Genomic DNA, 26,489 nt, shown 5'->3' with positions numbered 1-26,489 from the left:
TGCTTGGGGTTCTTTGTCCCCCGAGTTTAGGCCACTTATGAGATACGCCGCTTTTGCCACCCTTCTCTCTATTAACGACCAACATGCTCGTGTGCTTCACCAAGCCGTGTATATACCACGTAGTATACGCAACCTGGTACACCTGCGATCCTTTAATGGACCGTCTCTGAGCTCTATGCATACGCGAACCTCTCGATCAGCCTGTCTATCTAACATCTCTCGCCCCTCTTACGCGCTCGGAACTTTGCTTGATCGTATCAAAGAGAATATGGGACGTTTCACGATAATAAACGGTGCCACGATGAACCTCGTGCATCGACCGTCTCTCGTAACACAACTAATTACGCGTTCTACTCAGCGAATAGTCACCGCTTTCGATTTGAAATAAGAACTTTGAGATAAGCGGAACGGGATTGGATGGTTTAGCGAAAGGACGAAAAAAAGTTTGTTAGGAAAAGAAAGGATAAACCGATATAAGGGATAAACGCCGACGGATATTAGCTGTTTCGATGTAATCTGGGCGCGTGAAACGTTATTTCCGGGTAGAGGGCCGATAAATTGGTTACTTTACGTCGGCGTGCGAACGTTTTTTAATTTTGTGGAAAACAGGATAACATCGGAAAGAACATGCGACGCGTTTACGCAAATTGCACTCGCGATTACGACGACCACGAGTCTGTAATTAATAATGGCTTTTAATGGTTTGCGATCGATACGGCAGCCCACTCGAATAATGGGACGCGGGGCCGTTTTAATGTTAATTAATTTCAAGTGCATTAGCAAAATTACAGCCCGCGGCAGCGAGAACTTACGCACATCAATGTGATTAATAGAAGGCTGACTCGCGATCTATAAGCTGGTTGTGTCGAAAAGAAATAAGACGGGCCGCGTCGAATCACACGGTGCGCGTAAACGTTACGTTAATTAGAGTCGGACCGTGATTAATTGTATCGCTGTGACACGAGGTCGCAATCGTTCGTTATCGCGTGTACATGGTTAAATAAATCAACAAATTATTAATAATATGCGACGATTTATTTTTTGACGTAGTAAGATTCTCTTCTTACATGATAGAATAATCATGTACCTTATAAGTCTAATAATTATGTACAGCTTGCGTTGTATTGTTACAAAGTAACTTAAATCTATACGCACAATAATCAATTACAGCTTACACTGCCATTTGCTATTCTTAAATTTACTGATACCTCATATTTTTTTCATTTTTTATTTCAATTAACTTTATGTTTCAACTCACGATAGTTTACATTAGAGTTGTATACGCGGAATATACAATAATACCTCGCAGATCCAGACCGAAATCGGTCGTAACTGCAAGAAACGATCTATAATTTAATACCAGTTTCCCTTGTCACGAAATGGAACAGACGAAGATAGATAGTGATAGGTATGCACACTATCTAACACTCTCGAACCTTTTCGGCTTCGGTACACTCCTTAATACTACTAAAAATTACAATAAGAAAGAGATAAAAATGGAAAAAGGATAGAATAATTATAATAAGCGTATAATAAGCCCTATGAATCCAGAGATCAACGAGCACGCACGACCTCCTCCCAATTATCGCAATTGCACTATTTCGTTTTTCCCGACTGTTTTTAAGTTTGGAAAAAATGTTCCTACTGCGATAGTCATCTCGCGATCGGACGCGAAACATTGTTGCGGATTCTTATGTATTATAATCTTGGAAATAATTCGAAACGATGAAAATTAAATTCTTAGAGGCGATGAAATAATCGTGAAAGGAGAAATTAAATTAATCGGAAACCCATACAAGAGAACAAACGTAATTGTTTGTTGGAAGGAAGGAAACTTCACTCTCGCGTCAATTGTAAAAACGTTTGAATTTCGTTTCAGCTTCGAACGATAAAAATAAGAACACGCGTCGAATGGAATCGAGTTGATCAGGATCAGATATTCTTTTCCATTTCCGATTGTAAATAGTTGCAAGGGACTACTGTGCTTGTGTTCTCGATCGCCTGGTATTCGGTTAAATATAATACAACGAGAAAGATGTCGTAGATAAATAATAATGAAACACCCTCTAATTTCGTACATCACTCATGCTCGTCATTATTTATTTAATAATTATTTATTTAATAATTATTTATTTAATAATGACGAACATGAGTGATGTACGAAATTAGAGTAAATACTCTTACTACCCTTATTCAAATCATTCCTAACATAAAACTTCAATGAATACACACTACGGAAATGACCATGCTGTAAATCAACGTTCATAGACATTTATATCGCCTACTGAAAATTTAAATTACGAATTTTAGACATCTAGACATTAGGCATTCAGACATCATTTAGACATCTTTTTGTCTTCGAACACGTGGTAAAATTCAATGTCGAAAGTAATAATCAATTACCATCGATCCCTTAGTTCTGACCATACATGGAATTAGTCTATTACGATATTAATTTGAATTGTACCCGAGAATTTTATTTTGCACTATGATCGGCACTATGATCGGCACTATGATCGGCACTATGATCGGCACTATGATCGGCACTATCCCTAACATTTCTTGAAAAGGAACACCAGCCTCGAGAAGGTTCGAGAGAATACCGAAGAATTATAACAAAAGACAAATACATCGGGAGTTTTTCCGTTTTATTCTATTCCTTCCCTACATTATTCCCGCAACGATAATCGTAAGATCCAGTCATATGAATTATATCTTGTAAGATATTAATTAATGAAGATAGAGGTAATTACAATCAATGTTTTTTGATTTTCTTACCTATGCAACAAGTGGTCTATATAATTTATTCTTATTCGAATATTCTCTTGCCGAACTGGAAAATGAACCTAAACAGGATCCCTGCCACTGTCAATCATTACCGAAATAGGTTTCACTGCTTTGACATGATTTATCATCGTATTTCGGAAGCAATCGCTAGTAGACCGTGGATCTTTATGAAAATTTATGCTTTGATATGGAATGAACACTATTTTGTAGCCTGGAGAGAAATTTGCTTCGTCGTTAAATAACAACAAATGAACTGTCTCGTATATATCTTGTATATACCTTGCGTATCTTTAAATGTCACGATATCTGCATAAAAATTCGCGATTTAATTATAAGTGGCAAAGGATCCAGTAGATGTAGTTTCCTGAGTGCGACGAAGAATGCCAGAGTTTCTGCCAGGCCGCTATACCATCGCCTGATACTTCTGGTCAGATAGTATATAACCATCGGACTCCGACGAAGTGGCCATGTCGTTACTGCCTGTTGGATTCAAATGATGACTAGTTAAGTGTGACATGGAGGACGTCAATGCCATATTGTGGTGATATTGCGGATGATAATTTCCTTGGGGGCTGTGATGCATGTGCGAGATCTGAGTTGGATAGTAATCGCTGCTGGTATACGGATTCTGATAGGCATTGTAGGTCTGCCCAGCGTAACATTGGCTCGGGTTCACCGAGCCGGGTGACGATGAACTCCAAGCGAAACCATATTCGCTATGATGAAGTTGATTCATTGGCGGGGGATACGACGATGGCGGCAACTGACTCGAACCTGGAGTCAGCGGCGGAGAAGGTGTAGTTAGTGCGCTGTTTGCTCCGCTTCCGCCGGTCGGCGTCACACCCAGACGCGGGTACGTCGAGGTCGTCGATAAGAGAGGCGAATTCGGTCCGGGTGCCTCTTTCCCGCGTGGTGGAGAAACTGGCGATGAGCGTCTACTGGTTGACGCTGATGAGGTTGTCGGCATTTTATTACTATTACTACTATTATTTTGGTTCTGATTTGATCTCGGCGATCCTTTCGAAGGTGAAGTCTGCTGTTGCTGTTGCAATTGCTGTCTGCATTTCGCACGACGATTCTTGAACCATACCTACGCAAAGTAGAAGATATTTGGATAGATATTTGGTTAAACGAAGTGTCTCGGAAACTTTGAAATATCGCCAGATCGTCGACGAACGAACATCCTTTGAAGGGTGGCAAGGACGAACGCAGCCAGATCTTTCGTGGGGAGTCTCCGAAGGTTTCGTAGAAACCATCGCCCGAGGGATCATGGAAAAGAAAAGGTATCCCGTCACGAGGGATGGAACCGTACAAATGGAGAGTTAATCGGTGCAATGGGAAAGTAATCGCGGGCGGACGGCCGTAACATTTCATTAAATCGCAACAATAACAACGGACTGGAGCAGGGGTAGTTGGAGGGCTTTTATACACGTACGTGTGCTAGTTTTAGTGTACACGCTCACGCTTTGCGTACGTGTGTCCCTCGAGATTCGCGTTACCGATGTTTGTCGACACGCATGCGCTAATCAAACCGTATCGAATACACTATAATTGTTTTTATCGTGTTAGCGAAGGTGGGAAAATTGGCGAATAATTCGTGAAAAAATTGCAAAAAATTCGCGAAAGGTTTGCGAAAAAATCGTGAAAAATTCGCCGATAATTTGCGAAAAATGTGCCCGCGACATTGTAATAGCATGCATGTAAATAAGCAAATTCTTTAAATAAAATCGGAAAAGTGCGTAAATTTCGTAAAAGAGCGAGGTCTTGCTTTCTCTTTCTTCACGAGCTAGAGATAGGCGCGTTCCAAACACGGACAAAAAGTATCCCCCGGTAGGCCGCAAGTACGCGCACAGGGACCCCCTTTCACTCCCCCTCATGCACCCTTCATAATCCCGGCACACAATGTGGCCAGGGGTGCGATCCTATGAATCTATGCCCGTGCCTTTAAAAGCAAGACCCGCCGTCATTGTTGTTATTATCGACAGCATTGTAACAGTTGTTGCGAAGAACACGACTCGCCGAAGCGAACAGGAGATTTCCAGTCGCCATGAATTTCGTGTTAGTTGGCTGAGTTGAGAACGAGGGAAGGATAGAGGCCTCGGTTTCGTCGAGTAGGGTTGAAAAGTTAAAATTAACGAAGCGTAAACAAATCGGAAATTCGAACGACCGCAACGCGCCAGAGATGTTACCGATAAAAGAAACTGTTTCGGGTTTTATCATTCGTCGAGGCAATAGGCGGATCCTCGTTTCGCAAGCACATCCTTCGCAAATGGGGTGCGGAGATTCGAGACACGTGAAACGTGGATATTACGTATCAACCGTAAGAGAAATGATCCCTACGAGGAAGAGGAAGAGATGGATCTACGGGCGATGGGGAAGAAGAACGAGAGAGAAAATGCCCATTATCGCTCGATGTTTGCACAACGACACCCCCCCCCCCTCAGGAACAACACAGGGCCGAAGCTCGCAGCTACCCCAAAAACCAACCAACAGGCCGTGGTGCCATCCGGAAGCCCTCAGGGGGCAACCACAGCCAGTTCTACTGTGTGTATCGACGGCTAGGTGTAAATTGCATCACCATCTGGTTAGCATCCAACGCGGAAAACCAACCCATTGGTCACGAGCTGGAGCAGCTGCGTTGACGTTTGGTTATGACGAATATATTTTCTTATTTGCGCTATTAATACGATATCGAAGCTGTTACGCGCCTATACACACACCGTGTTAACAGAAACGCGAAACAACGTCCATCCGTCTGTTCAAAGACACGGATACCGCGTCGAACCAATCGTAAGGGTACGAGAACGCTAGAATACTGCCTCGATAACGTTCGCGTGCGCGCCGATAACGACGCTTAGGAAAATTTTTAATTTATCGTACGAGCCGTTTCAAGATCCGGATATACATATTTTTTACGATAGTCAAGATTATCGTCGAGCAGAATTTAATACGTATAAATTTGTAAGGTAAACCTGTTCGCGAATAGAAGTTTATCGTTTTTCCTGTCGGATACTACCGCTTCTGGAGCCGTAGGCTCTTCTCTTTTTCACCGAGAAAATAACGTTTTGACGCGTTCCTCGATCGTAAATGATGGACGAACGACCTGGCGCATTCAAACGTAGCAAACATCGCGCGCAGCTGTGTCGTTCACTCGCAGAGTCGAGCGTATAGAAACTCGCGAGCGAGATAGAACGAAGGGCTATAATCCAGGAACAAATCAACTATATGTTGTGTTCCATACATCGTGCTTCTGTGTTCCTCTACCTATATACACCTCTATCCCATGTCGAGCTCTGTCTCTATCCCTGTCTCTCTGTTTCTCTCTCTCTCTCTCTCTCTTTCTCTTCTCCTTCTCCTTCTCCATTGGAAACTTTTAGATCCACACACCCCTCGACCTCTACTCCTCCCTTCCATCTCTTATCCACCTCTCTTTTTCCCCTTGGATATTATTCGTTCACGTGGGTACGCCTCTACAATGTACATGGTGCACACGTGTGCTCCCGTGACGTACGTGCAGTTGCGCCTTCATTCACCAGGGGCTTAACTTCGCGTGGAAACTCCGCTAGACGGAATTTCCTTGCTTTGTCCTACATCTCGCGATGGCGGTCGTTGGTACCACCGAGTGTAGCGAGATTACTTTACGCATCGCCCCATCGAATTCGATGACACGTAACCTATCCCCATATTTTATAAGATACACGCTACGACGCTCTGCTGAGTTCGCGTTCCAATCGAATCAGAAATACGCGATGCTGATTAAACAATGGCGATAAATCAGAGCACCGATACATATAGCGACGTATGGCGATCTCAGCGGTAGAAAGGAAAGAAGAGGAGAGACGCGCCGGGGGATTCGCGAGCTCTAATATTCCCGTCACGATCGTGACTTCGGGATATCCCGCCACGAAATAAAGATGTTACGAGGACCGCAATAAAAGCGTCAACGAGCTCGTCGGCACATCTATCAATGTTCAGCCACGACCGGGACAATGGCGAAACCGGAGGGGCGTAGTGCGCGACGCCACGTTGTGTAAATACCTTAAATCTCGTCCACGCTTGCCGAAGCACGGAACATTCTCGTTCCCTCTTCCTCTTCTACTCGCTGCTATCGTCCACCGAGATCGTACTTGTTCCTTATGACTCGTAAGATATCGTAACCTATACGCGACGGATAAATCGCGACGAGTTTCTCGACTCGCCTAGGTCGATTTCCACGTTCGCTGACAACCACAGTTTTCCTGTAACCCTCGCGATGACGAGGAAACAAGGAAAATAAATTTAACCAACTTACCTGCACTCGTGATTCAGGTAAGTTAATTTTTAGAGCAACCTCTTCGCGCATAAATATGTCCGGATATCTTGTTTTTGTAAAAAGTCCTTCTAATACATCTAATTGTGCTCTCGTGAAAGTTGTCCTTTCTCGGCGTTGTTTACGTTGATTCATTCCTGAAACAGAAATCAAACAATTGCAACGGTAGCGGATATTACATACAGTTCAAATATTTGACACGATCGGGAGAATCGTGCGCTAAAAAGGTAGATTGGAAACGCTTGTCGAAAGGACGAAGATGAGTCGCGAGGCTGTTCAACTGGGGAAGGGTAAGGCATCAGTACCGCAGGCCGGAGGACAGAAAAGGGGGTGGCACAGAGGGGTGTAAGCGTTGCGAGGTCGCGATAGCGTAATTTTGAACAGTTCCCCGCTACGACCCACCCTCCTCTACCTTCCTCGTGCCATCGAGCCTCGCTTGGCTCGTTCCGGGACCCACGTAATCCGCTTATGAGGGGGTCACAGGGGGTGGCGAAGGGAGGAGGACGGGGGACAAGTCAGGACGGCGGAACGGGGACCGAGGAGGGGTGGGGTACACCCCGGAATACACGACCATCCAGAGGACCAAAGTCGCGGTTCGTTCCCAGCTGCCTCTCTGAAAACGATGGTATCCAACACGCCAACGTACAACGTTCCAACCAATAAAAAGAAGAGGCTGGAAAACTGCGCTTCGCCAGTGTCTCTCGGTTGGAAGTTGAATCGTAAAGTCGAGAAAGGAATGGTAGATACCAGCCTGAAAGGCTGCCCCGTCCGATGCCTCACGATCGACCAAACTCAGTTTTTTAAGACTCGACTTCGTAAACCTCTGCTACGAATCACAACGTGCTCCCGCCTCTCTGTTCTTGAAAACGTCGTTCGTAAACCGATTCTTCGATCGAAAGTTGCGAGTTTTGTCTCAGCGATCGTACCAGCGTGTAAAGTCAACTGTGGCGAATTTGAACAACGACCACGAAGTCGCGACATCGTATACCTAAAAAGAAAAAGCATCGAAGACATCAGCAAGCAAAGAGAAGAACGCGAGGGAGGTGAAGAAAGGGGAGGAAGAAGAAGAAGAAGTAGAAGAAGAAGAAGAGAAAGGAATTAAAAGCAACAACTCCTACCGCGAAAACAAGTTGGAAGAGTGGTTTACGACGAGAAGAGGAGGCAAGCGTGAGGAAGACATTGTATACGTCGTACATTTGCATATTTCTCCTCTTTAAATGCTTTAACGCGAAACCATTCTACAAAGTTGAAAATAACAATTATGTAACGAACGCGTGTTTGGATATGCAACGATCAACAGAGTCGACCAAGTAACTCGAGAGGAAAGAATCGGAAGAAACAGAAGCGCGAAGGACATCGTCGATGAAAAGCCACAGCGAAGCGAACCATCATAAGAGGGGAGTGATGCGTGAGCTGTAAGAGGGCATCGGTTGTATCGGTCGTATCTCTCGCGCTGACCCTGCGACTGTTCCTTTAAGCTAAGAACGATATGTAACAACAGGACGTCGAAGTAAAGGATGATGACGATGACGCCAACGATGATGCATACACGCGATCGAATGGCTAACGAACTGGTCGAGTGGGCTATCAGCGTGGTAGCCAGGTAGATCGTCGAGAAAGATTGCGCCGGGCACAATGTAAAATTCCATGCCGGTTGGCTACCGTCGCAACGATGGCCACGACACGCCCGCGATCATTGAATCTATGATCCGTATCTCCTGTTCCGTTGGGTGTGCGGCGCGGCGCGGATCGGAGCAACGGAGGTTGGACCGAAGGGATGAGGCTCCTGGCGAAAGAGAGGAGAACAGATCCAGCGAGAGGATGCTTGATTGTCGAGTGGGCGTTAGCGCTACCGTTAACGACGGCCTTTGCCGGCTATACATCGGTCCATGTGAAAGCCAGGCCCTTATCCAGCAACGAGACAATGGAATTCCGATTATGGTCTTCCGCCTGCTTCTACACGGCGTCGAGTGGGCGCGAGGGAAAGCCCTTCGTTTGCTTGAATTCTACGCGAGCACAGATTCGAAACTCGAGCGTCGAGATTCTCCATTGCGCTTGATCTACAGTTTCATCGACTGTACATCTTTCGCTGTTTGCCGACAAAAATCCTGCCACGAACGCGAAATTGCACGCGAAAGTTTTTCGGCAGGAGGAATGGTGAATTCGAATAGGCCGGTTTGCCGAAAAGCGGCTAGCTAAGCAGCACTAATGGGACAGCAAACACCCGCTGGGTCCTGAAGTATGATTCGATTTATTATCGTCAGCGCGAGACGAAACCTGGGGTTGATACAAGGGTTGCTTTGGCTCATTGGCCCACAACAGGATCAGACGCCACCCTAATAGCAAATTCGTTTTCTGTTTATTGGATTCTTCCTTCCCTCGGCACAGGGTTTCGCGTTTCGAGATCTCGAGTGGAATGGAATCCGTGGAAGTCAATGAACCGATAACAAAATTTTACAGTAATTTGTCTCGCCCGCTGGAATATCCTCGGAACACGTCAGGTACCGAATGAAAATGCTTTTCGATCGATCGAGCTTTTCCTCGAACATACAGCACGATCGTTCGGCGTCGTATCTAATAAGAGATTACACAGAGTAACGAAAGGCTACTAATTAATCGCAATCTGTGAATTTAATGAATTACCCTCACCGTACTCGGACAGAGTACACGCACGTTGTGAGTCGACCGTATGAATTACACGACCGGTGCTTACTTATCTATCCACGATACCATCTAAAACTATGCTTGCGATGAAATATGGCGCGTCTAGGGGACGCGGCGTGATTATGCTTAACGTAGAATTTCCCTAGGCGTTTGTCTCGAGATTGAGTATGCGCGCACGTTATTGAATAATAAATACCCAAGATAAAACGAGACGCTGTTATTTCGGGATGCTTATCGAATTAAAAAACGCAAATTAATATCAATTACATCGCTCGATCCGGAGAACCGAATACGAAATCTCGCAATTATTGAATAAATTAAGTGGCTACCACGAGACCATTCATTCGTCAAGACGGTTAAGATCACGGAGAATCATAAATTACTCGCAAACATCGAGAAATCGGAAGAGAATCAAAATTAGCCGAGTGCGACAAACTCGTTTCACGAGCAAGCGGTTACTTTGCTATTCATAGAGCGCAAGATGCGACGGTAGCAAAATTCCAAATCGATGAACGATCAAGGGAGATGACCGACGAATATCGAAGGAAAGTGAATACGCCGTAGAAGGGAATCGAAAATTAATTAAAAGCTAAAATGCGAACAGGACGCTAGACGGCACAGAACGTAGGCGGAGGGATGGATTATTCAGGGGACCGTGGGATGATAGCACGTGCCACTGCCGATGAGAGACGGAATTCTAAAAGGCCATCAGTTACGAAAACATTTGGCCGACTTTGCGTTTACAGCATGACCTCCGTGAAATCGCTGCATAAAGCAGATAACCGCATTCGACTGATTTGCCTTTCGTGCCTACGAAGTCGTAATATCCTCGTCAAACAGGAGCATATTCGAGACAAAAGTTCGATATCGGGGAAAAAATGTGCAAGGTTATCGAAAAGCGAGCATCTGCGCTCCAGAAGACCACACAAAGTTTCGACGGAACGAACGGAACGAAACGCGTGTGGCCTTCGGTCCTAGTCGTTCTTACTTGGTAATCTAGCAGAGACGAGCATAAGTAAGTAACGAAATACCAACACACATCCGGGACAAGCGAATAATCGGATAAGCTTCGTGTTACCATCTACCAACCGATGGCTTTTTCATTCGCTTCCTCTTCTGTTCTACCTACTTATCGTCGGGGTAACTTATCTAGCGATTTGGAAAGTTATCAAAATGAAAATAGCTGAGAAACCGATCGATAGAACTACATATTAGAAACCAACGATGATTCGACCTTTGTCCACCGATCTACGCGATACCAAGTCCCAGGGAATAGAAACAAGGAGCAGAAATGGAGAAGAGACTGACGTATCGATATCGTTGTACGTGATATTTCACTCAGACTCGAGTGTTTATCCTACAATTAGGACTTGGACCCGTATTTAGATCCCTCTATCGAAGACGATACCATCCGCCTACTCAATTTACTCGCGACACGCGTCAAACGATGCGAATCGTTTCGTATTTGATCGACGATTTCTCTCCGATACTTACGCGCGTGCTTGTTTAGCTCGATATTTTGTGGCCACTTCGTAACGACGATAGAGGCACGTGTTGCTGCCACGTGCCACGCTTAACCTGACGTCTAATTGAGTGATTGAAATTCTATCGAACTGGCAGCAGTCTGCCAGATGAAAGATTAAACTATTATCCTGCTATAAATTTTGAAGACCAATCCGACCGACGAGTTTACGTTGAAGAAACTTTCCAACTTTTGTTTCCCGGTTCCCATTTGATTATATTGCGACGTGGAATTGAAATCAGAGGCGTGGATGTCTGTTTACGCGTGCCGATGCCACCGAGAGGCGGAGGAAGTTAAGTGGACGGGCAATTTCTCTGCGACAACAAATAGTAGTCGTCGAATGAGAAAAGGGAGAGGCATGTGACGCGATTCCCACGTACCCGGTGGCTCCTGCAGCGTCCCTGTACATTGTACAACGGGGAGAAACCTCGGCGCGTTAACGACAACGTTTCGACACCCCACCTTTTTGGCACCCTTCGTTCCGCTCGGAGCTACTACTTTTTTTTTCTTCCTCCCGCCCTGACCCCACGCCTGATTGCATAATAAAACAAATAACGTCGTTCGACGCGTCCAAACATTCTTCGAGCGCGCTATGAAACACCCAACACGGACTATCTCTTTTCGCGCACGCGACGAATACATGGTTTCACGCGTGGCCACAACCGCTCTAACCTTAACATTTTAGCCCGGTTCCTTGCCACTCCTTCGCGTAGCTCAAGGTTGCAGACGGTCGTTTAGCAAGATTCATTTCCATTTTAATTTTTCATTTCCCACCGAGAGAACGAACGTGCCAGCTCGTACATTATGTATTCGGCGAATAAAAAGAAACTCGATTCACGTCGGAGGTGGGTGGAAGGACGAAGACCGCGAATTTACACTTGCGGGCGGTTCGTAAGATTCTTGGCAAGTATTCGGTATTACGATCGATGAAATAATCCAAAGTACGACACGACGAACGGCAATGAATTCAACGAACGCGATCAGACCGTAATATTTAGTTTTTAATTGATAAAGGAACGATAAAAAGGGAAAACGCGTCTCTTGGGCGCGGGTCACCGATTCGCTCGTTTCTCGCAGCCGCGAGCCTTGTTTCTACCCTGGACTCTCCCGATTGCCTCTTTCGCACGAACGCGTATATAGACAGAGGGACACTCAGTTCGTTCCTCTCTCGTTCCACGGCTTTTCGTGTAGCGGATACGCCTACAACGGATAGGCGGCTGGACGCGGGTACGTACGGACCTAACGGACAGATCCGTGTTTCCATGGAAACCCACCTATCTGCGTTGGTTGGACCTATACTGCCTGCTGCCACCCTGATAAGCGGCTTACTCTCATGGTTCTCTCTGCTCTTCTTCGCTGGGGCATTCCAGCCCCTTCCTCCTACCCTCTTGCCGTGACTCGAATCCCTCTGCTCTCCCTTCCTCTCACTCTCTCTTTCTCTTTCGTTACTCCGTACCCCTTTCAAACCACCGTGAAAAAGACGAAGGCGAAAAAGAGAAAAGTACGCCAATTCTGCGTCCACGTATATTCCTCAACGTATGCGAACACGCGTGGAAGCGCGAAAGGAAAAGGAGAAGGTTCGTGCGTCTAATTGAAATATGCTCCGCCTTTAAACGTTTTGTTTCGATGCGATGAAGATCATAGCAAGCTGTTTCCATCAACGATCGACATACGAAACGATCGAACTTCAACGAGAATGCAAATTTACAATTTCTATCGCGCTTGGACTAGGTATTGCGTTGGATTGGAAGCCGATACGCAAAATTGACGAAGAATTTATTTGACTCGGGACTCGCGATATACGAGGAATTTTGAAATGAAAAATTCGGCCGATGCCTTAAAGGCAACGTTACGAAGAAATGCAGTCGAGCGCCTGCCACAGAATGATGCACGTTGACTATAGTTAAGAAGCCCTGAGTTTACTTTGGCCTCATAGGGCTTCAGTCGATGCATCGATTTGCATGGCAATCAATAATGGCCAGTACGGCGGACAGACCAAATACTTTTACTAGGAGATAACAGGCCGTATGATACGCGAAATATAAGAAACGAACAATGGGATCGAGGGAGTAAAAGTTGGCTAAACGATAGGAAATGTTTGCAGCTACCAAAGCCTGCATCGAAGAACTGTTTAATCGTATCGAATCCTTGGTTTCGCGATCGAACGAATGCTCCTTTTACGTCTCAAAAATGAAAAAAAGAAATGCAAAAGAATAACGATTTTAAAGAATATGCAAACCTTTTAAATCGTACTTGAAATTTGAAAGAAAATGAAATTGTCAAGACGATAGAAGAAAGAAAGAACTATAGGCTCCTTTATTTGGTACTATCCTAAAACGGGAAAGGTAGTAAACAAAATGATACTGATATCTATTTCGTTCGTCAATCTAAAATCGAAATAACTATGATTTAAAGGGAAAGGAAACGGAAAAGGGGAAACGATGGAATTCGATTTTTCAAGGAAAGTCTTTGAACGAGAACAGCCAACGCCACCTGTAACGGTTCAGTCTTAACGCTTACCGGTTTCAAATTATCAATATTCCTTCTTTCTATTACCTATCGCAACCATTCAACGGTTCAAATGCTTGCGAGAAATAACAGCGCGAATACGGATCGCGATTCAAACGCGACATTAATAATTAACGGTATTATAGCGCCACCGTGAACATACGCAAATTGTAAAGCGGTGATCGCGTGCCTCTGGTAATTAACCGTGATATCTATGGGTAGAATACAGAGTTTTAGGAATCGCTACAAGATTTGAATCGTCTCGCGTTAGATTAATCTCTTTGGTATTTAGATGCGACCATGTGGAGAATGTTTCAACGACCGATTACGATCATTAATTAATTCAGATTATCTCGATCGTGTAATTTTATCGTACAGTTTGTTATCGCGATTAATGTTTCATCGTGCAATATTATCTTTTTGTAATAAAGTCAATAATTTGCTATTGCTTTGTTGTATTGTTGTAAGAATAATAATATGTAAATATAAAGTAAATATGTAAGCGTATAACGTAAAGAGTAACCATAATTAGGATAATTAGGATCTATATCTCCGTAATATCAATTTCTGATAGTTCATGCGAATAGAAAAATGATTTGAGCGAAACTAACCTTGTGGGAAGGCAGCTAGTCCATGTTCCAAGGGATGAGGATGCGGATGACCATGAGTAGCTAGTGCAAATGGTGACGGTAGTCCTGGGTGTGGGGCTCCTGGATGTGTATGCGAATGCGGATGTGGATGGGTGCCGACTCCCATTGCTGGATGACTGTGGGGATGGTACTGAGGACTACTGGTCGGAGCGCAAGTGGCGCCGGTAGCCTTCAGGTACCCCGCCATGTAACCCGCGAGGCAAGCCAGTTCACCCGCCACTGCGGCTCTCGTATCAGAATGCCTTAACTGTTGATTTACCTCCTCTGTCGTCAACCAAAGGTTTTCTTCGCGGCGATTATTCTCGCTCAGTTGCAAAGGTAACTTGTTGTTCTCTGATAGGCTCGGTGTCGGTTCTTGTGGCACCGACACGTTTTGCCCACTATCGTAGCCCTCGTATACCTCCACCTATAACGATAATTATGTCGCGTTATAATCCATTCTTCGTTAACACCACCTTTAAAACTTGATCATCTTTCGTTAACACTTTAAACACAGAGCCAACTATGGCATTGTTATATTTCTTTATAATCGAAGTCATCACATACTTGTCAATAATCAATTACCCTTTATACGCGTGTTTCTCTTAACCTTTAAGGCGTATCGTGAATGTGCGAACACGTGTAAACTACCGTCGTTGATGCTTCTCGTTGTCGTGCCTGGTTACAATAAAGAAATTACCATTCTTTTTGTGTCCGATATCTATTGTTACGAACGACAATTTTCTAGAAGATAGGCGCGTACAATTGCTCGTTCTACTCTTCTTTTTAATGCGAAGAAATACAAAGTCACTGAATCGATGCTAAAACGTTGAAAAATTAATTCTGCTGTATTTCGAATCCTTTCTTCTTTTTAATTTATAAACTTTTTTCAAAGTATATTTGTTACGTTATGATATGTCCGATTAAAATGTATTGTATGTAAATGTGTAGGTATCACTCACTGAAGATTGATTATATTGTAACATTCACAAAAATCCAACATCTATTCGTGTCGTCCTATAATCATTTTATATCACATCACTGAACATAAATTATCCTTTGTACTGCTTGATAACACACGAAATATGAAATATATTTACCATGAAATAATCTATTTTTGACATTAACCGATCGCTCGACGTTGCTCGTTTCTACTTAAGAATGCACATTAGAAGCAACGACTGCTCTAGCTCAAGTACAGAGTGATACTGCGCGCCTTGTAGAAATATTCAGCTGAACTGATGGCTAGCCCCCCTCACTGTTCCTAAGTAGTTAACCAGGTTCTACCTGAATCCCCTCCATCGGTCTCCACCCCCTAAAATAGGGGTAGGGATTTCGGAACGGGCCCGGCAAGAGTGGGACTATTCGTAGATATGGCCTGACCAGAACTCCTTTCAGGGCGAAAGAGATGTTGCCAAATTTACAAATACGAATTGGCCGATGGTCTTATCACGACATTTCCCTTGTAGCTTGGAAATTCCAGCATAGCAACTAACATAGAAACAACTAGCATTCCGTGACTCATCATCAATTATCATCCGTTGAAAAATGTATAACAGCTTGCATTCGTATAAAATGGATTAGTAAACAAAGAGGTTCTGCGAAGTTAATAGGAAGGGAGAAATACGTATACGACGATGAAACATGAAATAACGACGCGTGCTAAACCGGAAGGAAACGAAAGGAAGCGTGGCCCATGCTAAAAAGGCGGCTTATTCGAAAAACTTAACTTCCCACTAGACGCTAAACGGCTAAATAAACTTCCAAGTTTTTATCCAGTCGACGGACCATGGACAGAGGGAGATACGATGTGTCAGAAAAAGATGAAACGGGGAGAGGAGAGGAGAGAAAGATGATGCACGATGGTAGGTATGTTTACACGAGGGCATTATGGCGGATAATGTTTGTTATAGGCGTCTATGCTCTAGAGCCAGGAGAGGCGAGACTATCCGACGTTAAAAGGCCAGCCTGGTCGATCCGCTTACGGCGGATGAGGCTCAAATTGAGTGAGAGATAGTGAACTCTAGTGCAACTCGTTGCACGAGCATCACACATGTCTCGATGCGCATACCATGCATATTTATATACAAGTAACTTCACAATTTATAGCATATCGCGTAATAACTTCGTTGATAAGCCAGCGTGTCAAGTAGGAATCGATATCATAATATGAAAACAGTATAAAGCATCATTTGGTAATATTTTATTGCGTGATATACCGACGTGATATATATTGCTATTATATACCGACGAATTCTTATGAAAAAAGAAATTACGTTTTCATTTTATGTTCTATAGTCGTAGAAACTGTTAAAGTAGGACAATAAATAATCTTATTTTGCCAAACAATAGGTGTATATGCAATTGTAAAGCCAACGACTTTCAATGCTATATCTGTAGATAAATAATTAAGTAAAATAAAAAATTAAATAAATAATATATTATAAACGAATATGATATAAATAAAAATAGAATACAAATAAATAAAATATAAATAAATTATTTTTACTAGCATACTCGTGGAGAAATAATTAAAATGGAATTCAAAAATATCCAATAACTATGTCCTGTGAATAAAATGTTCACAGGCTTTATCAAAGCAGGTGTCAACAATGGAAATACATTTTTTACCTGCACCGCAAATACACCTTACCATTACCAAAGAATTAATATGACTGTACGTAGACCCTTTCCTCAACCCACAGAACAATAGTACAGGATTACGGTTTGTAAGAAACTCCGTAGGACAGTAATTTCTGCTGCTCAAAGAAATATCTTGGAAAAACCCTGCAGCAGTTGTCTATTTCACCTGAACATTGTCTGCTAATGCTTCTTGTCTATAGTGTTTGTCTAAGGACGACAAACATTACAGTACGCCAGTGACCAGTCTTGAAGAATACATACCGTTATATACCTGAGAACTTGAGTTTTAACAGAATATGGGACACGTGGTTCCTATTCTTACCCCTTCTTACCCACTATTACCCTTTTTATTTTTAGCTACTCTTACTCGTTCTTAAATATTCTACCCTATGCCGAAATTACATACCTGTTTAAATTTTTCCAATAATAAACGGGACGTGAGAAATTACTTGAAATATTGTTGTGGAAAAGTTTTATGCCTACATTTATGAATCCATGTAGAACTTTCTTTCAAAGACATCAGACATCTATTTGTTTCGAATGTGTTTGAAAATCCATTGCTAGTTATGAACATTAACATTTTCAATAGAACATAATGAAGTAACTATTGTATACTAGCAACTATATTGATATAATTAATAAGATTTCAACATTTTCAAATTCATTTGAAAATACATAGTTTGCAGTAATCTGAAATACGCCACATGTTGGCAACACTGGAGACAATCGTCGACAATTCTTCCCTAATTCCTTAAATAGGATTTATTATTATTAGGAAACACTATATTATTAGGAAACACTAATCCTATTTTTTTTCGAAACATGTTAACCACAATTATATCTCGTTAGAGCATCTGTGATTCATTATCTGATAATATGTGCTCGCCTGACGAACGATGAATAACCAAATTGATATCTAACAATGCGTTGCAGCTATCTCGATAGACCGTAGCAGTAGGTTAAATTTCGCGGGAAAACAGAAATACGAAAAATGGCCGTCGCGTGATGTAATTCACTACGTGCATAGTTACGTTCGGTAGTTTTCGCGACATTTTCATTAAGAAATCGTGTTTCGTGTGGTTCTCTCGTGATTGTATTGACGAATTGAAACAAAAGAAGACAAGAGTCCTAAATGTTCATCGTAATAAGGATTATTAGGAGCTTAAGGATTATTAGGATCTTCAATCCCTGATATGATTAAACTATTGTCTTCTATACAACGTAAGTAAACGCAGATACTTGAGAATAACAAGATATTACGATACACAATACAGAAATCGTCTAAGCGTCAAGATATGAAAGTAATACTTGCAAATACGTAAATAGTGAGAAGAAATGAGAGCGAACATAGTAAATAATGATCGTAACATTCGTAGGATGTTACTATGCTCCTGGCTGAGATATAATAATTACATATATATGTATATATCGCGTTCTACATATGTGTTGCGTACAATCCGAACCGATTCGCGTAACCGTCGTCATCTTTACAATCGAAAATTGACTCGTCTATGGATGATCGAGTATAGTGGCGGTATAGTTGAATGATAGGAAAAAAGAATGACGGAGTATGACTTACGAGAAAAAGATAGGTTACATAGACAAGTTTGCGCAAGCCTCGCCAAGCGAAAAGAAGAAGGGTCGACTAGGTAAAAAATCTATATAAAGGTGAAAAGAGGAAAACCGGATGGGGTGGTTGGCTTGAAAAGTAAAGCAGGAGAAACGGCAGAGAAAGAGGGCGGCGTGTATCGAGTTTGCGCGTTTTATTCCTCCTCCTATGTTCAGGCTCCGCCCTGATGTTTTCACTCCTCCAGCTTCCCCATTCGCCCTTCGATCCCTCCTGAACCACAAGGGATCGTACTTTATCGTCATTTCGTATCAAAATTTTAGTATCTAGATGACGGTAGTCACATCATAGAATCGAATCAGTCTTGACGCGATAAGTTTACGTTAGTTTAGAACACACTCGACTCGTTCTCTTTCCCTTTTTTATGTTTTTCGAACCGATCTTAAGTTTTTGTGTAAAAAAAAAAAAAAAGAATATATACATCATGAATACAACATGGTCTTGTCTTACAATTGCAATACAAAACTATATTGAGGTGCACGAATATTTATTGAGGCACTTCAAACAGTCGGGCCTTCCTCGTTTTATAGGCACTTTGCGTTACCCATAATTATGGTAAAACTGCTTACGGTAGGAAAACTAATTTTGTCGGTATTGTGAATTTACCGAAGTTTTAGAATTTCATTGCAGTATTGTTTGGCCTTCGCTCATTGCTGCAACTTTCATACGGAAAATGAAATATTATGTATCGTTTAATCTGGTATCCATGAAAATGTATGGTTATCTCGTAGATTTTGCAAATGCTTCTCGATAATATATTATAAATCATTTCTACGATTTACGGAAGCGTAGAATTAGCGAGCAATGAGATGCAGATTAACCAATGGCGTCGTCCAGAAAAACTGAAGTAATCATCAACGGCTAATCAATTTTTATAGCTGCATCGAAAACACCTTGCGTCTAGATTCGATATGTAAAAAGCTGGTCCGCGTGGCATGCTTCATCTACATCATTACTTTCACTGGAATTCCAATGGCGTACGCGTAACCGGTTTATAAACACGCGGATTTCTTCGATGCGCCCATCCTGCGTCGTACTTTGGCACCGAATTTCACTCATATACCTATATCAATCGGTCGATACCGAGTTACGTAGAGGGAGAGCGTCGGTCGAGTTCATTGTAGCTATGGAAAATAAGTGGCGTATAAGCACGTGGACGTAGCGCGCGATCGCATTCTTCACCGGCACACTCTAACTCGGGAGAAAAATAAAAATCGCAAACCCGCTGATAGCCGGACTATGTTTTTTCAGTTGGTCGGTATAAAAAATGCGACTCCACTCGGCTTTGTCGTCGTCGTAATACCGTCGTGGACCCGAGATCTTCCTCGCTCTCTTTTATCCCATTTGTTGGTGCACGTTGGTCGTGCTACCTTCTTCTCCTACACAGTGTCTTCGCAGAGGCACATAAGCGGCGGTAAATAATAAATGATCTGCGTCGGTGCGAGGCCGCACACAGACGGTTCATGGATAGCATGGAGACAACACACGCACAGAACGTTAAATACAGTTGCGTATTTACGACGGCTTGTGGGAAAGAGAGATGGGACCGATCGGTCGCGTCGGCTCGCGGGATCCCAGCGGAAGAGTAAAAACCACGAGAGAGCCACGGTGGAAGGGGTCCAGGCTTCCTCGACGAATTTATAGAGGAGAAATTAGGAGGTTTATAGAAGCTGTGCGCGGTAGCTAACCGTAGATCATCATTAGAGGACCAACTGGGCTGCTATGTGCGGATACATATATGCCGTAGCAGCACATATTTACCAGCGTGCCACGGCACACCGACGCGCGTTCCACTCCGTTCCGATCCACCGCTTCAACCTTCGCTTCTACCGAACTGCTTGCCTTTTCACTGCGTATGCCTCACCGGTCAAGTTCCACTGTAAGGGGGCAAATATTTTTCTTCGATGCGTTTCGCCATGGAACCCGACCACCGGATATTTCTGAAATATGCTTTTTAGAACGTGCGGAAAAAATCCCTGGCCATCTAAAACGTAGCTTCGTTATCGAACATTCTTTTCAACGTTAGCCACTATGTCACGCCACTATGTATCATAGGCCGGTTTAGCCATAAGTACAGAATATTTGACTTATTTGGCAGCTTCGATAGACAATAAGGTTGAAGGTTATCGGTACTGTCTTACCTGTTAGTATTCTTAATTGCTTTTCGTCACATTTTTAAAAGATATATATGTATATGTATATATATATTCGTTTGAGTTCCAAATATGTGGCCACGTCTTCGTCTACATTTTCCTCTGTAAGTATTATATGGTATATATAAACATAAATCGGAAGTTGAAGTATTATAAATTACTCTTGAAATTATGGCTATTTCTCATGTGTTTCATTTGGCTTTGAAATGACGTATATTCGTTTGAGTTCCAAATATATGGCCACGTCTTCGTCTACATTTTCCTCTGTAAGTATTATATGGTATATATACCATATATATATATATATACCATAATATATACCATATATTTTATAATACTTTTATTAAGTATTATATGGTATATTATGGTATATATATGGTACATATTATTATTTTATGGTTTACCATATGTATATATACCATATATTTTATAATACTTTTATTAAGTATTATATGGTATATATATATGGTATGCATCATTTCAAAGCCAAATGAAACAGATTATGAGAAATAGCCATAATTTCAAGAGTAATTTATAGTACTTCAACTTCCGATTTTCTAGTCAAACGCGATCCCTGTTTCGTTCTTGTGTCGAACTTTCGCAACCAGAGTGTTCGTTAATGATCACCTGTTACAAAAAGGGAAATTCACCGGGTCTAGTATTGCTGAATCGAATAAAAGCATATAAAAATCCGAGGGTGAGCACGATATTCCGTTGCGCAATTATAATCAGAGTCTTCCAAAGTAAGCGAAAAACTCGGACTAACAATAAGAAATACTGTGTAATAAACGTAGTGAGGTGGCCATGAGTTATAGTTGTATTGGACGTGGAGAGATAGTTGTATAGTTGTTGGGCCTCGTCCGGTGTAATTGTCACTAGGGGCTGTAGAGGATGTCGCTGCCGAGGTACTGCTGATTTTTCCTCCGATTTTTGGTGTGTGGAAGAAAATCGGAACTCCGGTCGCCGGGATTCGAACCCGCGTTCCGAACGTTCGCAACCTAAGACGTTAACCATTGCGCTGCCGTCGTCCGACACTAGTTAGTGTCGAGTGGTGGTATTTGGATTGTCGAATGCCGTCACAGTAGTAATACGGAAAATACGATTGTGCGTAAATTCCCATTATTCGTGAACGGAATGCGTGAAAATCTTCAAGAGTTTACGCTCGCTGTAATTTCGTCGAACGAGTGTAACTATGTTTATGTATTGTATGTTTTATGTTCTTTCTGCGAGCAAAAACGACCTTCCTAAAGTAACGTTTTTGGTTAATGATCATGAACCACGGCCCTAGAATGCTTACCGAACTTTACCTACTTTCTTTCAGATATCTCCCTGTAGTCCTAATTGGACAAACATCTGTTGCAATAAGAGATATAGTTGGATTTCAAGTATTTGAGACTTTTATCTCTTTCGTTTAGAACTTGTAAAAGTGTTTACCCTAATATTTTAATACACAACGCAAGGATCGTTGTTTGTTTTTCCTACGATTTAATAAAATATTTATCCAGTATCTATAGACGAAGATAATCTTAATACTCGAGCGACGATTAAACAAAGGAAACAGGTTGCAGTTCGTTCCATTCGCCGTGGAAAACCGATGGTTTCGATCGTGCATACATGTAACACATACCTCTACCTGGCCGGTGGTCCGAGGACGGTTTGCCGCAGAAACAGTTAAATCTCTCGTGGTGGTAGCAAACACCATCAGTGCTAAGCCACAAATCCTGGCTTAACCCGAGCCTATGAATTGAATTGGTTAAAGCCTGCGTTAAACTAGGTTCTCTTCTGCGCGCAGTCAGCAAGAAGAGCTGCACCGTCTTTCTTCTTGCGTCGGCTACGTTCGTCCTCGTTTCTTCCGTTTGTTTGTCACCACGGTTTGTCTCCTACAGTTCCAGTATCGTCTTCTTTACCCCTTTGCTAGTTTCATTCGACCAAAACGTAATTGGCAAAACCATCAGATTTTTCGACATCTTAACGCAACTGCCGGCAACACACTTATTTGCTTTCAAATACAGGACAGAATATTGTTCGACCAGCTAGCTGCTAGATTAAATATATCTTAGCCAATAAGGGTTAATGCTATTCCTTGACGATCCTTCGAACAATCACGCCTTTGAAAAAATCCGCTTAAGAATCCCTTAACACGTACCGTGTCCATTATTACGCGCCGATCTTACTTCCCGAAAATTTGGTTATTCGGCAAATTGGAAGAATCACAGCCTGATTTTGGAACCATCGACTCGAACGATTGTTCGGATAGTTACCGTAGGATCATATCTCTTTAATCGCGGAACTTGGCTCTGCGGAATAACGACGTTCCGTTATTCGGGAAAATACGTGATCGATGTGCAACACATTAAAAAATAAAAAAGAGACAGATAGGCCAAAACTAAGAAAGGTTTCATTTTTTACGAAGGTTTACGTTTTAGTGAAAAAGGCCAAGCCTTGTCGGAGGGGTCTCCGCGCGATGTAGTTCCTAAACAAACTTCGTTTACTCGTCGATCATCGTAGCCTGGATAAACACAGTTTACAGGGCCCGTACAAACGAAATGCCAAATTGCAACAAACTGATCTATAACTAAATTACACGGTCTCGCGTGTATACCTCGCCTCTCCCAACCTCTCGCTCTCTGCAGCTATATAAACACGTCAGCGGCGTATTGTGTCGGTCTCGATCCGAGGATCGCAGTCTCCATTGTTGCATTGGTAACGTTGAAAACGCGACCGTGTCCCGGCCCTTCGTCTTTCCCATTCTATATCTCTTGTATATACGTATACACACGAGAAGGGTATGTGGGTATGTAACGACGGTAGAATCGGCAGAAGCTAGGCGAATTTCGTATTTCCGGGCCTGCACAAGGGCGTTCGCTCTCTTTCTCTGCGAGCACAGGTGCGCACCTCTACGTAGGTGCGAGGAATATCGCGTCAGACACCCGCTGGGCGATCTCACGGTAAATTTGGATCGACCATTTTTCGAAAATCACGACCACCGGAGAAAGGCGGTTGATCGGTCGATTCGATTCGACTTCCGTCTTATCTGACCAAATGCTTTTTCTTCCTACGTAAGCTATTTCTCGGTTAAGCTTCGACGAAGAAAACCGAGAAACTGCAATTAAATGTTGCACGAATATTCGTCTAATCCCTTTAGAATATAATAGGTGCAAAAGGAGAAAACGCTAAATCTTTATGTTTTTCGACTGCCATAAACAAGCTACCTCCCAAACATCATAAAGCATGAATAGCGGTAGAAATCTCACTTCTAAGAAATAATGTGCAAAGAAGGAGAAGATAGTAATATATAGCATGACTGCTGGAATTATCAATTGTAGAGTTTGGAAACTCGCAGCGTCTGTCCTTTTCAGAAAAATTTATTGCTGTGTATTATTTGGAAATCAATAGAAAGATAAAGATAATCTTTCGATTCTGTTGCGCTGTAACATTAAGATGTCAATTACCTGTGGTAATTGAGTTTAGGCCTAATTTCTTTGCTTGTTGTCGCCATTATGGCTATTTGATGGTCACTCGAAAGTTTATTGCACGACAGAATTTTCCCCAAAATTCTTTTGAATTTTCTAATTTTCTAATTTTATTATCTCTCGTAAAACCATTGGCAGTTTTGTTATTATAGGATAATGTACAATACAGTTATACATTATTTACCAGATCGTCTTTCGGATATCTAAATTACCAGAAATTGGTGTTCTATGAAAATATTAAAACTTTTTATTTTACAAGGGTCTCGTTACATAGGTAATTACGTTCAAATATGTTGATAACGCAAAATCCCTATACCTTTTTCGTATCCTACTCGCTCCCAAGTGATCTTTCTTGTACTGCTATCGTATTACTCAGGGACGCGCGTCTAGCGAAACGAATGCATGAAAAGCGACGGGACTAAAAAGTGACGAAATGGAGAAAAGAAAGGGGCGAGACGACAGCAGCCGGTGACACGTTGGTGACGCGACGTTTCGATCGAGAGACACCACACGGATATACGATATAATATACCCGTGTAGGGCACGATATTCCGAGATTCACCTGTCCAGGTGGCGCGTATAACGTGAGGGCGACAGGTACAAACGAGATCGAGACTAGTGGAGAATTTTTGGTGGAGGCGGCCCACCCCTCTCTGAAATGGATTTTTTTTCTCTCTATTTTTCACGATAGTTTTATAGAACGACGGAAGTCGAAAGTGTGAGGGTAAAGCGGACGATCACGACGGTCACCCTACCAATCGGGTTCCCGGACCAGGCGTATCCCGAGTCTTTTAACCATTTGACACCGGCGACACGTAGAACACATTCTGCAGGCATCCCTCGTAGGCGCAGATTCCATCTCACGCGTCAACCTGTCGGAGCGTCGCGTTTCTCGAAAGCTGACGGGAACGAGCTCATGGATGCGCGTTCGACCGTTCCCGGCGGGACGGATATTTTTTCCTTTCTAATCTTGTCCAAACTTGATACAACGTAATAAGCATAGCAGAAAAATTACGTGAATCACGACCGAACGATTCGTTGAACGAAAGTATACAATTTAGAAAAGAAAACGGATGATTTCGTGGAGCATATGTTCCACCGGTTGAAAGTTCTGAAGGCGTAAACGACGTTAACAAATTTGCAACGAATCGACGATTGGAGGAGTCGCGATAGGGAGATGAATCGGGGGTTGACATTGCGGCCTATTTTCACGGTTGGTGGCAGGGGGCCATTGTACCGCGAAGGCCGTTTATAGGGTATTTGCGGGGGGTTTCCTGCGCGCAAAGATTAGCACTCCCAATGGGATTAAACATCCCTTTTCTCTATAGCATATATCGTGCCACGTGTACGTTCGGCCGTCGGAGCATCGTGGCCAACCAACGAAAGAGAAAGAAAACGTCGACTGGAAACGGTGCTCCGCACAGACTGCGCAAAGCCTTCATGGGGGGTTTTTCACCGCCCCTCGGGATTCTCCTATCTCTCTATGTAGTTAATCACTGACAAACGACTCGTTTATTGGTAGCAAGTTACCTAATACCCGGCTCCATCCCAAAACGTTAATAGAATACAGAGATTTTATCACGAAATGGAACCGCGAACGTCTCCTCTCTACGAATATCTATCGTTGAAATCGATTTTCTCTTTATCCTCGATACGTAGACCTTAACTTCTTCTCCATGGAAAGATAATCACCGACTAATTATCATAGGGTGCGAAGTAGAATAACGCTCTTTAGATATTTGTAGAGTGGAAAATGAACGGAAAGTCGAATACCACGATGCGTGTGTACCCTTAAGGCAAGTGCACGAAAAATTAATATACGTGCTAGGTAAAAGCATGCGTCCGGTTCTCATAAAATAACGTCGATCTGGACAATGAAGCTAAGGGTGTAGAATTTATGGTCCTGCCAAAACGATGAATGGAAACCGAATGGACGCCCACCCTCTACCACATTACGACGTTTACCCCTAAAGGGCGTTAAATTAATTTATATTTCCTGCTTAAGGTGACAGGTTGCCTCTCGATCAGGTGACTCAACTTTGTTCTATTAGACATCCGCCTAAAGGATGTAATCTCATTCGGATTGTCAAACCTGTGTCATTCCGATTCTCGTCGTCGCTTATCAACGATCTCGCGGTACTTCGTTCAGGCTTCGAGCTTTCATTCATGGAATC

General features: G+C 42.8%; 1 protein-coding gene across 1 annotated transcript in view; it reads right to left on the bottom strand.

The window, feature by feature from the left end:
• Window positions 1-1,013: 1,013 nt before the first annotated feature.
• LOC100646281 (orthodenticle 1) overlaps window positions 1,014-26,489 on the bottom strand; it is a 34,552-nt gene continuing 9,076 nt past the window's right edge. The window contains exons 2-4 of the mRNA XM_020868671.2: window positions 14,402-14,846; window positions 7,079-7,233; window positions 1,014-3,877 (exon numbers count right to left, since the gene is read on the bottom strand). Coding sequence (XP_020724330.2) covers window positions 3,191-3,877; window positions 7,079-7,233; window positions 14,402-14,627 — 1,068 coding nt within the window. The 5' untranslated portion in view covers window positions 14,628-14,846 and the 3' untranslated portion in view covers window positions 1,014-3,190. The remainder of the gene's footprint in view (window positions 3,878-7,078; window positions 7,234-14,401; window positions 14,847-26,489) is intronic.

This window comes from Bombus terrestris, chromosome 1 (genome assembly GCF_910591885.1).
Source record: "Bombus terrestris chromosome 1, iyBomTerr1.2, whole genome shotgun sequence".
NCBI lineage: Eukaryota > Metazoa > Arthropoda > Insecta > Hymenoptera > Apidae > Bombus > Bombus terrestris.
This window is presented reverse-complemented; position numbering and strand designations above follow the sequence as displayed.